A 15,982-nucleotide genomic window follows, 5' to 3' on the forward strand; every position below is an offset into this window, starting at 1 on the left:
CTTTTTATCACTGCAAAATACATACCACAAAATATTTCACTGGGAGAAAAACCTGATATTACAGTATTCAGAGCTTTGACATTAAAATACACTTCCATCCAGTTCTGTTCTATGTTCTCAGCTTTACTAGAAAAGGAGTTTCCTGAGCATAACTGAGAACAGGTATCTTCAGAGTATGAATTCATTAGCTTGAGAGGAGCCAGCAAACGGTGTTATAATCCCACTTTTAGCTGAAGCACAGATAACTTTGTCAGTAAGTGTCATGCCAAAGGACATATTACAAGTCAATGGCAGATGCAGGAATAAATCCTGAAGTCTAATTGTAAGCCCCTTATCTTTAAGTCGAGTACCTGAGAATAGGAGAAGGCCAGACCTGTAATGGAGAACATCACCTCCCCAGCAGATATTAATAAGTATTGTGGTAACTGCCAAGCCATATGGACATTGTTGGCTTTGATGTCTTCTGACTTCCATGTCTTAACAGCACCTCCAGAAACCTAGCAGGAAAATAAAGGTACATTGATTAGCTGCTCAAAGATCATATCCTTCTTAGCCTGGACTCCAAGAGCAAATTTACCAAAATGAAGTTTTAAGTAAAGTTGGAAGCAAAGCTCTGCCCTGGAAGCAAAACTCTGTGTCTGACCCCTGCCATTTCCAAGCCTGTGGGGAACAGGCTGACTTTTCCTGCAGAGGGCAGAGATGACAGGATGGAAGCATCCCAGCTCATTCATGTGCTACAAGAGTTGCATTAGTTATTACAAACAAAGAAGTTGCCTTCTGTAGTGGGACTGGGAAAAGCCTGTGTGGTGCTTCTGCAGAGCCTGTGACCAGCTGCTGTCCCCAGGGCCAGAACAGGACAAGAGGGTAAATGCTCATTGCTTCCATGTGGCCACTGCTCCCATTTCACTGGCACAGTACAACTCCCCTACGATAACAGTGACGCTCAAATAAATCCACTTCAGGAATACCAAGATTAGCAGAGACTGCCCCATATCAGATGTATTCAGATAGTTATGGTAGTTGTATTCCTAATTCTTTTTGTTTGCTCTCCCAGGTGCAATTAACACTGCCTCTGGTGCACAGAGGCTCAGAGGCAGAGAGATTTGACTAGTAGCCAGGAAAGCACTAGGCTGAAATGACTTCAGGCAGAAAACCCTGTGTTTAAGAAGAGTAGTTGGGAAAATACAAGGGATGTTTACGAGATGTACTTAATCACCATGCAGGGAGGCAAATCAAGAGACTGTATTTTAGCAAGCTAAAAGGGGTGAGAGGAGAGCTGTGCATTGCTCTTTAGCCCATAAAGAAATGTCACAAGCACCATACTATAACTGCACACTGAGAAAGGATGAGTTGAAGGCAGCATCCCCATGATTTAAGTATCACAGTTCAGCCACATTAGCAGACTAATATATTGCATTCTTAGTTCTTCTATATAGCGCTCCTGGCAGAGGAGCAGGGCTCACTACAAATCACTCCAATAATTAAAAATTAACTTGGCCTGGAGCAAACTCACTCTCTACAGAAGGAGGAACCCGCAGGGAAAGAGATGGAAAAAGAGGGTCAAAAAGATTAAAGGACTAGCACAGGGTCCAGAAGGGCTGAGGCACAGAAACACCCCTGAGCAGCCATGGCTACAGCAGGGACTTTTGTAGGTGGGACCAAAAACTGGAATCCTTGACCTCAGTGACGCGGGACACATCTACCTCTACTGGCCCCGATTCAGTTGCATTACCAGAGGCTATGGGGCAATATTCTTAATGAAATATTCTTCATGCAACTTCTTGGTTTCTCATCTGGGGAAAGAGGCTTGCAGCTATGGAGGAAGGGTCTGGCCAGTGCCACTTCAAATGTATATGTGGTTTATGTATGCAAATCTCTGCACTCACAGATGGCAGCATCTGCCTGTTCCCTCCAGGACTGTATATCCCACTCCAGATACTGGAGTTAAAAAAAAAACGCCAGGTGCTTTGCAGCTATATTTTTCCCCCTACGTATTTGGACTCTGCAGACATGAGCAGCTCCTATTAATTGCCCAACAGGGAGATGTTACTGCCAGGGAGTAGCTGACAACACTTTGCTCTGCTCATCACAACACAGTAGTCAAAGTCCCAGAGGGCAGCTTAGCAGTGTGTTCTGTCAGACCTGGTTTGTCTGTGTGCCTGTGCAGTGGAAAGGTTAAAATGGGAACCAAGCTGATCACGTTCATCTCCGTGGCTCCTGCCAGCTGGACCAGGGTTGGAGCAGCATGCCTAAGAGGCTGGCAGGCAGGGAAAGGAATCCACCCTCTCAGCAGCGCTCACGCCCCATCAGGGCTAGGTTGTTCAGAAAACCATGCCTTGACTTTACACTAGGCTCCAAATGAGCTGTACAGACAGTGAGAGGAGGAAAAGCAGATGTACAATCTCACCAACCTCCTCCCTCAACATGTCCCTCTTTCTCCCATGCACAATCCACAAGTCTTGGAAGATCAGCCTTTAGATCAGTAAGTTAAATGTGTGGATACAGCAGACTGCTTCTGCAGAGTTTTTTCAGGTGTAAGGTACCACCAGGTACAGTATTTTAAAGACCACATGCAGAGTCAGCTCTTGGCAGACTGTAATAGCTCTTTGCAGTGCACTGGGTCAATGTTAACTGAACAAGGATGGCATGAGACCAGCACAAACCACAGATCACATGATTTTCCATGGAGGATTTCCATCACGGAAAAGATCTTACTTGTTTAACCCATGAGATCTGACAAGGTCACAGTGGAAGGTGGAACAAGTACCTTTTACTGTCCCTTGTATAATGAACTGCCTTCAGATGGCTACTGCCCAGGTCTCACAGGGTAGAGAAAGCAAGTGACAGTCGCAAACATAAGAACAGTAGCACTGGCAGAGACTAGAACAGAAGGAGCTTGTTACTGCCACAGGGACACTTACGTTAGTTATCACAACGGTGTATGATGCGCCGAAGTCGAGCAGCCCTAGCTCCATGGTGAACTCTCCCGTTTCAGTTATGCATTTTCCATTATTGTACCTAGATACAATGATGAAGTACAGTATTTCCAAGTTAGTCCCACAGACAAAGAGCACACAGCAGCGTTATCAAACATGCCCCTACAATGGAGTAGGGAGGATGTATGATGTAAAGCTGCAGTCGTGTTTATGTAAGGCGATTACTAGAGTACTTGCCATCTTTTCCTTCCAGAAACACTTAGGCACCGACCGGAGTTCACCTAATGACCTGGGCTGTTGCTAACGTTTTTAAATGGCTTCTGCTTCTTCCTAGCACTGCTTTTTTTCCCCCTCAGGTTTATTTTCCTTTCAAACTTTTCTCCACTGCTTCAGGAACTGTGGGCCAGACAAGTTAGCCAAGCTCAAGCAGCCTTCAGGAAATCAGAGCTATGCATCCACAAGCCACTTTGTTTCCTTTCAATAAAGCAAATTAGCCTTCATATTTGTTTTTCTGATTTTGGATGTGTGAGATGGCACAGAGGCTCAGCAGCATTGCCACAACGGCTGCTGCACCCTACTAAATTGCAGCAATAAATATTTTGGATGGAGCTGATGCAGAGAAAAGCCATGAAGCTTGTTTTGAAACATTGCAAATGCCAGAAATACCCTACAAGAGCCAACTCCAAAGCTGCCAAACCAAGGCCATATGGAGCCCCTGTCTAACAAGCCCAGCCTGCAAAGCCATGTAATGTTACTCGATGTTACCAGCCCACATACCAATGCTTTGTAGTGTGGAATATGAATTACCCTTTCCCTGAGAGCACACTAACACTAAGAGCTTGGGCCTGAGAGAATATCAAAAATAGAGCAGGCATCAAATGGCAGGGGGGACTTTACCGTGTCCCACCTTACTCTGCTGACAGATGCACAGGAACGGCTTGCTTTTGCCCTCCAGGCCCCCACAGAATGTGGATAAAAACTCAGAGAAAGTTAGGTGCTGTATCAAGACTTCTTCAAAAGGCTTTTTGGGTTTCCAAAATTCCCCTGACCTGACTGTGAGAAAAGTCAGATTATGGCCTAAATTAGGATGTCATTATACTCGTGTCATGGGAATAAAGTTTCCAAACTTTGTCCCTACTGATTTTGTCTTACCAATGCAATAACAGCCATGGGAAGGGAGCTATCTCAGACACTGTTTGGAGGCTGAATCTATACAAGTGCGTATTGCACACAGAGATACTGATTTGCTGTCCTTTGGCTTGTACACTTTGCAAACTAAATGCATGGTGCTTCTGCACACACACGAGTGTCCCAGAGCACCTGCTCTGTGCAGAGTCAATAATTCTGTTTTTTACAAAAGCAGCAATGCATTACATCTGCACCCACAACCCAACGCCAAGGCAATAGCAACGAAGGTTTTGCTATTCATCCAAGAAAAGCCCCATTGTATCCAAGGAAAGGCCTCAGCAAGAACCTTCAGCACAGCAAGGGAAACTTACTTGTCCCTCTCTAGCAGTGAGTACTCAGAAGCACTGTAGTTCTTCTGAACAGCAATGAACCGTTTGCTGTCAATGGTGAGGTTAACATCTTGACTCAAACCATTAATGAATCTGCAAAGAAAGCATATTTCATTGGGTTGTCAGACAGGGCAGGAAAAGCATATTATCAGACACTTGAGGAGAAGTGTGCTCTCTCTCCCAAAGCATTCTGTAACTCCATAAAGTTATGACAGACTCTCCTGCAAGCTAACAAAATACTTGCCCAATTCGTTGTCCAGTTTTTCAATATAAGATTAGTTTTCCCTGCTGTGGAATTTTGCCCTCTTACTCCTGCGAAAAGTGACCCTCACTTTTTGTGGGTTAGGACTTCCAGGCAATCTCTTTTCAGTGACTTTCAAAGATTGTTCTGTGGCTGTTGGAGATGACAGAGCCCCAGCCCACCCCAGGAAATTATGAAGTTGTGTTTCCTGATGAGTGTGTGCACCATGCTGGCATACTTTCCAAGGAGTTTCTACCAACAAGAAAAGAGTTTTCTAGCAAAAGTTTTTCTAGAGCTTTTCATCAAAACCAAAGCTTTCATGGGAATGTTCAGGTTTGGGTATTTTTCGTGCAGTGTTTATATACTTTTTCATAGACAAAAGACAGTTTCCTTTTGACAACTCAAAAAACATTAGCAAACCCAAACCCTTTTCATTTGATCTGACTGTTTAAAATATTTTGGTTTTCCGTTCTTAAAATGGGGACGAAATCCCTGAAGATAGTCAAGTGCTTAACAAAAGTAACTTTTTAGTGGAAAAATAGTGAAACCTCTTGGCAAATTTTTGAAGGGAAAGTTTTGGGATTTTGTCAAGAATGTTCACAGGAAAATGCAAAACATTCCTGACTGCAGGTATTAATCAAGTCTCCAAGGCGGTGTGTAGTCAGTAGAAGCCTTCACAAACCACGGCTATGAAGAGATACTGCTCTCCTGCTACTGTCAACACGGGCTTTCAGATAAGGGAGTTGGTCATTGTTTTATACTCTCTAAAGTTTTTCGGGTTTTTTTTTTGTTTGGCTGGGTTTTGGTTGATTTTTTTTTAATTGCAGCTTGCCCAAATCCTCCACAAAGTCCAGCAGGAATCTCCTTTTTTTTTTTTTCTTTGCAAATCTGCTTCTTCTGCACCTCAGCAGCCTCGCATAAGTCTGGTGATGTGGCGCTGGAGGTAACTGTGACATCAGTGAGATGGCATTTCAGTGCAGACCAGCACAGGACTGTTCATGGACTAGTTCTGGAAAGTAGACTAGCCGCTTAAGCAGAGCCCAATGCCCAGCTGAATTGTTTACGAGGACGTAAAATTACTGCTGTATCCAATTTAGTAAAGCATTGTGCGTGAGGCTGGGTGAGATAAACGAACGTCATGGGTTGGCCAGTTTGCAGAGTATAGATGGCAACAGCTCCTTTCCAGATTGCTTCTTCTCTTTCTTTCCCAAAGAGGTGGGACACAGTGAGATGAATTTACCACTCTTCCAAAGGGAGAAGATCTTTTATGGTGCCATCTCAGCCCAGACTATCCTAGGCAGTAAGCAGCAATAACGCTCAGCTCTGCATGGCAAATGTGGGAGGTGACACCCTGTCAAGCCTCCGCAGCTGACACCCAAGTCTTGCATGAGAAGTGTGGACTAGATTCCAACCTGAGAACATCTGGGTTATGTTACATACAGCTTGCATTAGATATAAGCAGTTTCCCTCACCCCACCATCTCCAAATCCTCAAAAAAAGCCATTCCTACCTAACAGCTGCCAAACCATTTTCTGGCTTTGCTTCCAAGTCTGTAATCTAAAGAGGGGGGAAAAAAGAAATCAAATATATTTATTAATGCCTCCTTATAAATAATGTGTAGCAGGAAATACTAGTGTCTGTGGAGTTAAACATGTGTTGCAAACCCCATGGAAATCGACTGGACTCTCACATAAGCTTGACATCAGGCCACAGAAGTGAAGTCCTGGTATGATGAAGCCAATGGCAAAATTTCAGCTCCAGCGAGGGCTTAAGATGAGATCATACCTTTTTTCTCCCCATCTCCTGCGTAACTAAGGCTACAGAGTTCCAGCCAGTCACCCTTCTACTGAGGCATGTAACACCCTCCAAAAAAGTATTTTTCTTCATCTGAAGATAGCAAGAGACCATTATCCACATTAGCCGCTTTCAATGACTAATTGCAATTAAACATGAGTGCCTTACTCCTACAAAACCTGCAACTGCCTAACTTTCAGATCTTGGTTCTTGGCATACTCATAGACTTCACAGAAGCCTAAAGCCAAGAGGAACTGCTAGGTTACTATTCTGATCATCATGTATCACTCATATTTCCCCTGACTCCCGATACTCAAGAGATTAAACTGTTGTATGGTGCTAGCAGAGAGCAGGTGAGACCAAGTGCACTGAGCTTGTTTGTGCCCACAGTCTCTGCAGACACACCTCTGAAATGGCCATCTGGTTGGGCACACTGGGGAGTGAGAGTGCCTCTCCTGGAGATCACAGCTAGAGCATCAGCTCAATACTTAACATGATCTACACTCTTTCAAGGAGAGTCTATTCGGTGTACAATGCTGAAAAAAGACAGTAGAGACACAGCCCTACCCTGAAGATTGAATGTCACAGAAATAGAATATGGAGCAAGGTCTTGGCTGGTAGAAATCCACAGTTCTGCCATGTCCACTTAAGCTGGCAGGACAATTTCAATTTGTGCAGCCCACAGACGGAACCCAGACAAGCCAAAAGGGACTGAATCTACCTTCAGAAACTGGATTTCTCTTAAAATTTTCTAGCCCTTTCTCCACACTTTCTTCCTGATGTTCAACCCTGGGCTTCTGAGACCAAGGATACAGAATTTCAGTATACCTATAAAATGTCTATTGTACTTCAGTGTGATATGCTGATCTACAAATGATGTATGCCCTAAATAATAAATACCTACAGTGAATAATAAATGTCAGAGCAATAAATAATAAACAACAACATATTTTTTTCCATGGGAGACACATGGAATCAACACTCTAGTTCGTTGCAGACAGGCCAGTCAAATCATTACTCACTTCCATCGACGATCCCTAGAGCTCTCAAATTCATTTCCTGCCCACTCAACAGCCCACAAAGGAGAAGAAACCAATTTCAGATTGGCTCCTTCCAGGAAAACACCTCCATCTGAGTGAGGGGCCCAAACCCAGCAGTGAGGGAGGATGGCATGGGCCATGGCTACTCCAGGGCAAGTCCTGCAACACAGCAGTGATGCTGACATTGCCTTCCTCATGTTGCAATGCTGGAAAAGTGAGCATTACTTATCACACTGTCTTCCACATCTCCCTTATCTACAGCTAAGAATGACAGGTCAACAGCATCACCCAACAGCACTGCTGTTCCCCAGTGCATGGGAGCCTGCCCATGCCAGGGTGGGCGTTAATTTAAGCACAGACTAGATAGCTGGGGCAGCACAGAGATGTACTGAAGCTCAGAGATTGCTTTGCTCCACCCTGTCACAGGCTTTCTCTTCATAAGGACTCTACAAAAATCACTGTTCGAGTATCCATTCCTTAAGGTAACAGCACACAGCCATGAGGGTCACAGGGAAACTTAACAACATTGTGTGATAACAAGAGACAGGCTCGAAACCATAAAGCATAAAAAACCCCCAATGTTAGGAAAAAATAAATTCCTAAAACTCCCCATTTTTAAAGACAGTTATGTGATTTCTACTATATAATATTGAATGCTTAGTACAGCAACCCTGCAAGGTAGGAGGCTGAGGAACTGCAAAGAGAATTGATATTTTAGTATGAGGATCGATTCTGATGGCATTTACACGCGTACATACACACCTGCCACAATGTGCAATAACACCATACATTTCAAGTGAGCTTCTCGGCATACAGCTGCATGTAAAAGATATCAGAATCCAGCCCTATACATCCCATATGCCTCTCTCTGATTGTTGTGGCAATACACAGAAGTCCAAACGCAGCCCGCTCTGCTGCAGAGCCTGAAACGAGCTTAATCATTTATTCTGTTCAGCAAAACAAATGGGCCTTCTGTGCATTTTCACTAAACACACGCAATAACTAAACCCAGAATCATTCCTCTGATGCTTTTATTCCATGCCCAGCCCTAGAGCCTCTTTAATATCTTTGCTTTATAGAACCATCTTTGGGGGAAAATCTCTGGCTCTCTGTTTCCTTAGCTTTCCCAAGCTCTCCTGCCTAGCAGGCATGACTCTGCTCTCCCACTGCAGCATTCACTGGATTAAAGTGTGCCCAGAAACCCTCAGATGCCATAACGCCTCCATTAATCAACCAGCAGAAATGTGTACAGATCCAGTGCCGCTAGCTAAGAAGTCAGGTTTAGAGCATCTGAGAGCAATCAGACAGACACTGAAACTGAGCAAATGAATTAATGAGCCTATTACTCCATTGTATCATCACAGCCATTGAACTAATACTGTATTTACACTTCACTCCCACACTCACTAAGCGGCTTGATAGGCTTCCTTCTGCCTCAAAAACAATTAAGCTGTATACTGATTTTTCCTTCACGGTGTAGTTAAAAGCAAGAGACAGTCCTTGATGTTGCAGGGTAAAGTGAAGGCTCTGTTGTTCTCCATTCAATATTAATTTTGAGTACTCAGCTGGGTTCTGTGGAAAAAACAAACTTGGTTATACTTTCTTTAGATGAGAAAGGATCTGGCTCTTCCCACCAAGTGTAACCCTGTCCTCTCTTCAAGGAAGCCTCTACAGAGAGGTTAACAGTCAGAGCTGTCTTCTACAGGACTATGTTGATCTATAGGCTTTGGGCTGGTGAAGCCAGAGCCTGGAGGACCTTTCCTTGCTGGATGCAACCCGAAGGCCAGGGCACACCTTCTGCCTACACAGCTATCCTTTGCCCTGGCCCTGCTGTGCCTCGATGGGACCACATCCAAAACATGGCAGGCAGCTGGTGGCCTACGAACTGCTGGGCTGAGTCTCAAACTAGCCTGACCTGTAAAGTAAACTGGAAGCTGAAATAGGAATCAACCCAGTGTCCATGCCCAGTTAATTGCCTTCCCGTTTCTTTCCTCCTTTGCAACTAAGTACTTTTCAGATGCCATCCAGATCCCAGCAGCAATGGGATCTCATTGCCCAGTCTGAGCACTGAGATATGTGAGCTGAATGCTCATATGCTACGTGCTCATGTCAGGACAATTATCCTTTATTCTATTTCTGATTACAGGTGAATGTGGTTAGTCATTTCCTCCTTTGCCATGGAAATATGTCTCCAAAGTTTCCATTTCTGTCTCATCAATGGAGACAATATGCTCTATTTTTAAAGCTATTCCCATGCATTTCTAAGGGAGTAGAGGAAAACAAGCTCTAGCATCTGTGGGCTTTATTAGAAAGTACCTGAAAAAAATCCCACCCTTTCTTCAATGGGATGCAAGTCAGGCCATACAGGCACAAATATGTGCTTACCTGAAAAGCCTCCACAGGCTGCTGAAATAGGTCCCGGTCTTGGATTGTTACTTGAACAGGGTTCTTCGCCAAATTCAGGACCCGAATTAAACTCTCTTCTGGGACAAGTCGAGGCATATCAGTTTCCTAATTAAAGTAAAAGGCTTTAAGTGCCATCTGTATGCTTCATTAGCACTTTAATATCTCTTCATTTTTAGCCATAATAGTCTTCCTCTCTGTAACGAAACTCTTCCATCCCTTCCTCATCAAAAGTTGTAATGAGAGAAAACTGAACTTAAATCTTATTTAGGGAAGTTTCCTCATAATAGCTGAATAGCCAACCTGTCGTTCCTCCCAAAAACTGGTTGTCACACCTGTAAGACTACAGGCTACACAACTGCTGGGCAGGTAGAACAAAGTCACTCCATTTATTATACAGCTCCCTAGTGTCTGGATTTAACCAACTGCCATATCAGAACGGAAAAAATTGTGCTTAGCTTTCAAAAGCAGTGACCAGAATAATTATTTCCCACTGCAGTCAGTGACTGGGAAAAGAATTAGGCCAGAAGCTAAGCAGTTTTGAAAATCCCAGTCCAGCTCCATGTCTGTAATTGGTGCTTTTGCATCACTTGACACCGTACTATCTAACAGCCAACTGTATAGATCTTACTCCCTGTTTTCTGAGAAAGGGAGGACGGTGCCTCCAGCACAGAGGTATCTCTTTCTGTCAGGAAACATTTCCTAGAAGGAGTATTTCAATCAGCATCAGCTTTGTACTACCTAGAGATCTAAAATGCATTTTTTTTTGTAAACTTCTCTCTTTTCTCACTTTATTTTCAAGTAGCTGCCAGCAATACTTCAGAGCTATTAACTTTTCTTCTACCTCATCCTATAAGTTGGGTATTGCAGGCAGGGTAGTTTGAACCTAACTCGGTGGGGAGACACACTGTCAGAGAAGATAGGGTGGCACTGATTTCCCTGTACCCATATGCTGCTCCAGACCAACAGGCCTGTTAATGGTATCCAGCAAATCGCGTTACTATGGCTTTTCACCTGCACTACCCACAGCCAAGCCAAGATGGGCCATCCTATCCCAGTCTTTGCTAGAGCTTTTACTGGCCTTCAGGGTAAAATTTCCATGCACAGGCAGGGGGGAACATCTAACTCACCTTGTCTCTGCCCAGAGGAGTCACCCCACAGCCAGAGCAGACTTTCAGTGCTAGGCCAGAACTGCTGGTGGTGACAATGACAGCATTTCTTTGCTCATGTAAAGAGATCGGGAAGAAGACCTGAACCCACAAAGTCTCATTTCAGCAGGAGACTTGTCAGGGGATTCACCTGAGGAACCAGCAGATGTTAATCCAGGGCTGTCTGCCAGCCACTCTAACAGAACATTTTAAGTATACCTGGAAGCTTTAAAAATTAATCCTACTGTAACTTGTGTGAGCCAAAGGTCAGCCAAACTCTGCACAAGGTTGGTCACAAGCCAGAAACAAATGGTACAAATCTGCAGGGGCTAACATCGAATTTACTAGAGATTTGCTACCATCCTGTCTGGGGATGCCTGGCAGTCCCCGATGCCTGTGACTACAGAAGTGACTGAATTCACCTGCCTCACTGGAGAATCAGTTTACTTGTAAAAAAAACACACCCTAAAGGAGGAAAGGAATTAAATTAAAAAACCAAAACCACTACACATATACAGCCCACCCCAACAGTAAAAGCTACAGCAAGAAATAGGAGAGAGAACAGACTACCTTTTGGGAATTAATCACTAGCATTAACTAGATGTCTGTCAAGCACTTTTGACGATGGAAATCTAGAATATAGACCAATACAGATGACTGGCACAGCACAACTGCAAAGACTAGAAAGAGAGAAAAAGACAGAGAGAGAGAGAGAGAGAGACAGAAAGAGAGAGAGGGAAAAGTAGACAACGTAAGAATTATCATTAGCCACTGGGTCAGTATGCTTAATTGCAAAGAACATATTAAAAATTATAATCAAGGAACACAATGGTCAAAAGGATTATCTAATAGGGATCAATAAAAATAACCCAGGGAAAAAAAGTATTTCTGAGGAATCCCTTGTGCTATACTTACATTTATTTTGATTTCTACAATGGCTGCAAGTCCAAACGCCACCCCTGCAAGGATCATACCTGTTGCCATTTTCCTAATAGGTCTATGGAGTAAATGAAAGAGGTGCCATTAAGAAAAAAAAGTAATATAAAACATAGAATACTATTCCTCAGAGCCAAAGATGTGCCAAAACCATGTAATAAACTGTCCAAGAGGTGGCACTGGGGATGACATGCTATTTAAATTGCCAATCATTTAACTTAAAACTATTCTATTATTCTGTATGAGGCCAGCACTGAGGCCAATTAAAACTGATATGCCATGAAAAAAAGCTCTTTACTTGCAAGTTTCGTATTATCTCGTTCCTAGCTCTTCTAGTGGGAATAGCTCATGGCACTATGTTAACCTACGATGTTGGAAGGAGCACTAGAAATGAAATATCTTCAAGTCCCTTTTGGGAAAGGCAAAAGAAAAGCAGCATGCTACTTAGCAGGAGGAATGAGAAGAAAAATGTATAGTTTGTGTCATCAATGTTTCTGACCATCTGTAGCATCATTCTGGGTTATTTCTCATGCCAATACATTTACATTTCTACAGAATAGAGAGCTTCCTTCTGAACTCAGAGCAAAACTAGTGCAACTCTACCAGAGTTACATGAGACAATCTGATATAAAGCAGAATAAAATAGGTCCAGAACAGCAGGTCCAAACTCTGCACTGAGTTTTTGAGACTTGAAACAAATCTGGTTCTAGATTCAGTGGTCTCCACTATTTGCAATGGTCTGAATTCACATTCCAGATTGACTGGTCTGTGGGAAATCCAGATTAGGAATGCAAATTTTGCCTCTCAGTTATATGCCCTGGGATAAGAAAATATTTACTGCTTGCATCTTGTAATAAAAAAAATTGTTTTGATCTTCAGTGCTGCATTAGGATTTTGTAGCACAAACTTTTGCAGCCACATAGGCTAACTTCCTGCAGGCTACAGCATTTCCACAGCCACTTCTACAGGTAAACTGGATAGGAGCCTGTTCGTATCCCACATGCAGGGGACAGAACCAGCATGGCATTCAGTCCTGATCGGTGCACGAGTTTGTGCTGCTGGGTGAACCAGTCTGTGAACTGATCATCAGGCAGGAAGCTTTCTGTCAAGTTGTGGCTCAGTCCAGGGCACGGACTCACACTGAGGTAGCACGGAAAAGCACAGCTTCTGATGTGTGTCCTCCAAAGGGCACCATTGCAGGGCTGGCCAATGTCTTTGATATGTCTTTAGGGGCAAGTAATTCAGCATGACGGTGGAGGATCAGCAGGGTGAAGGAGTAGGCCTATGAGGCTCCTTCCATCCCCATTTTATGTGGTTTTGTCTATCCAGCATTTTAGTTTGGATTGGGAACACGCTTTTTAAGCCAATCTCCCACTCCATTCTCCCTTCCCACGTTGAGAAGTGGTGCTGGAGCATGGAAACTGGGCTCCTTTCAGCTGAAACTGCACTGCCAGAGGCACTCCATGAGTGCACATAACATACTCTCACTGCTAAAGGGCATCAGTCCACAGAGGCAGACTACAGATACTCTTGAAGTAAAATCCCCCAAAATGCATAAAGTCAGTCTCAGAACCAACCTGGAGGTCTGCTCCTATTACACTGCACTTCTTGCTAACATACGCTTGGAATAAAGTGCTTGGGCCATACGGAAATTCTCTTATGTACTCATTGGTGCAGATTCTAGTGTGGAATCTGCTTTCACAATGCCACATGTAGCCCACGTGGGACAGTGAATTTGGCCGCACAGGGACCTTTCATGGAGGGAATTATTTAGGGCTGATATAGGGGATAAGGTGAAGAACATGTTGATCAAATTCGAAGAGGCACTGTTCATGAACATCTGCTTTCAGGGAATGTCTGTGCAGAAGAGAATCCAACATCACTGAATTTTCCCCTCTAGAATTTCCAGGGCATATGGAAAGGGTGATGCTGCCTATTGGGATTGAAGTACTGGGAAGGGTGAACGGAAATTTGTGTTTCTTCTCCTTAAAAGTTATTCTGCACACTTGCTGCAAAAGAATAAGAACAGAGGCATCTGTATTGTCCCCAAGTACTTACGTGAAATTAAATTTGCACATGTTTATCAGGGGGTAGAGCCCAAGGTCAAAAACCGGGATGAAGACAAGAATAAGAAGTGGATTTAAGAACTGCAATACAAAAGAATGGGAGTTTAGTGACTAGAAAGCAACTTTCAGTAATTAAACTCATAAAGCACTGTCCTCCAGAAATAATTCCATTACAGAAAGGACATGAACAAACACTTAAAAACCTCCTTTTAAAATATAATCATAGTTTGCACTCCAACAGCTTCTGCTATTTAGTTTTCACAGGCACGAATACATTTTGTTCATATCGTCCTCTCCAAGAGGTAAGCAAGCATCACTGGCCCAATTTCCCTGAAGAGAGAACTGAAACATCATGTTTTTAAAAAGTACAAAACCTACTGACAATAGAAGCAGGTGACCTTCAGTGCTGTGGTGGGACCTTACAACAAATCAGCAATAATGGAAACATCTTGGGACTTCAGCAAAATCCCAGAGGAACAGGCACTATTCTGTGAAATTGGCAATTTCTCACACTTCCACACAGCTTGGTAATCCCCGAGGAACTACATTTCTCCTGGGAGGGCCAGAGCTTGTCTGTCAGACAGCAGTGGCAGAGCAAGAAAACAGAGCGTGATAGAGAACAAGCAGAGAGATGCTGTTTCAGTTTTGAGGGAAGATTTCAGGGAACAGAACAGCTTTGAATTTCTCCAGAGCTGTTCAGCGTAAGAATTGTAATCAACTGTGACAACACGTCACCATCTTGGAGCCTTCACATTTTCATCTGCTCTGCAGGAAGGGAGGAAGGAAACATATTTCAGGTACAATGCTCATCCCAAAGCAGGGGCATGTTAAAAGGAGACACAGTTTGAATCCTCCACGTGCCAAGCCCACTTCAAGAACTATTATGGTGGCATGTCTCCCCACACCCCTGCACCATTCTGCAGGATTCAGCCTCCATGTTAGGACGTCATTGGGGTCTTCTGAACCCCAAACTGAGCCTTCAAAACAGCTAGTGAGCAATAAGGCAGTGTCCACACCACAGCAGTCAGCAGGAGCACTGCTTTTACCTTCAAAAGGAGCAAAGAAAGGCCACTGGTCCCATGAGAAAAAAAAAATGAGTCAGAAAAAAGAAAATACATTTCTAAGGGTTATTTCCTACCCTATAGTATCTTTTACCTGCATTTGGTCAGGCTGAAGGACATATATTCCCTGAAACAAAAAGATATTCCAAGTGATTCATAAACACCATAATATAGTAGCACATACGGCAATTAAGTAACTGGTCCAGTTTGCCTTAGCAGCAGAAGTTGTTTCCTCAAATGCTTTATGTTGGCTTTAGCAGCTGATATTGTGCTCTTGACACTTGTCATCTAAGGACACAGTGTTTGATGAGAATAATTTTGCAGAAGGAAGCTACACTCAGACCTTGATATATGGCAGCTGGGACACAGCCTATGACAGATCCTGAGACCCATCTTTCAGAGTGGCTGAGCCATGAAGGAGGGGGGAAATGGGCATGTTAGTGTCCCAGTTGGGATTTGGACTTAGAGCTTCCTCCCTCCTTGCTTCTGTAATGGGAAAAGACCAAATCCTGCAAGTGAGTGCTTTCAAGCTTCAGGACCCTCTGAGCTCTGTTGGCATTTCTCCCAGGCACCCCGAGAGGATAACAAAAGAACAGCCCTGAGCCAGGGGGCTGCACCAACACCTCTTTCTTCCGTCCATCTTCCCAGGGCACCAAACAGGCTTTGGACATCTGTTCAACTGTGACTTCTTGCCTTGAGCCAAGAGTCCTCAAGGCTGTAAGAGGTGCGTCACCCTTGCATCACTGGACCCAGCCCCCACAATTGGGCAAGGCTAATGCGGATGGACGGAGGGATCACAGTCCCCAAAAGGGACCAATGAGCTGTCTCCAGGGAGAGGCT

The 15,982-nt window shown here is 43.9% G+C and overlaps 1 protein-coding gene across 5 annotated transcripts in view; it reads right to left on the minus strand.

The window, feature by feature from the left end:
- SLC15A2 (solute carrier family 15 member 2) overlaps positions 1-15,982 on the minus strand; it is a 54,895-nt gene that overhangs the window by 13,272 nt on the left and 25,641 nt on the right. For all 5 annotated transcript variants that reach the window (XM_063342610.1, XM_063342611.1, XM_063342608.1 and 2 more), the window contains 9 exons: positions 15,237-15,269; positions 14,074-14,162; positions 11,995-12,076; positions 9,914-10,039; positions 8,936-9,100; positions 6,205-6,251; positions 4,436-4,546; positions 2,922-3,018; positions 351-497 (listed from right to left, as the gene is read on the minus strand). In XM_063342610.1, coding sequence (XP_063198680.1) covers positions 351-497; positions 2,922-3,018; positions 4,436-4,546; positions 6,205-6,251; positions 8,936-9,100; positions 9,914-10,039; positions 11,995-12,076; positions 14,074-14,162; positions 15,237-15,269 — 897 coding nt within the window. The remainder of the gene's footprint in view (positions 1-350; positions 498-2,921; positions 3,019-4,435; positions 4,547-6,204; positions 6,252-8,935; positions 9,101-9,913; positions 10,040-11,994; positions 12,077-14,073; positions 14,163-15,236; positions 15,270-15,982) is intronic.

Source organism: Chroicocephalus ridibundus, chromosome 7 (genome assembly GCF_963924245.1).
Source record: "Chroicocephalus ridibundus chromosome 7, bChrRid1.1, whole genome shotgun sequence".
NCBI classification, from domain to species: domain Eukaryota; kingdom Metazoa; phylum Chordata; class Aves; order Charadriiformes; family Laridae; genus Chroicocephalus; species Chroicocephalus ridibundus.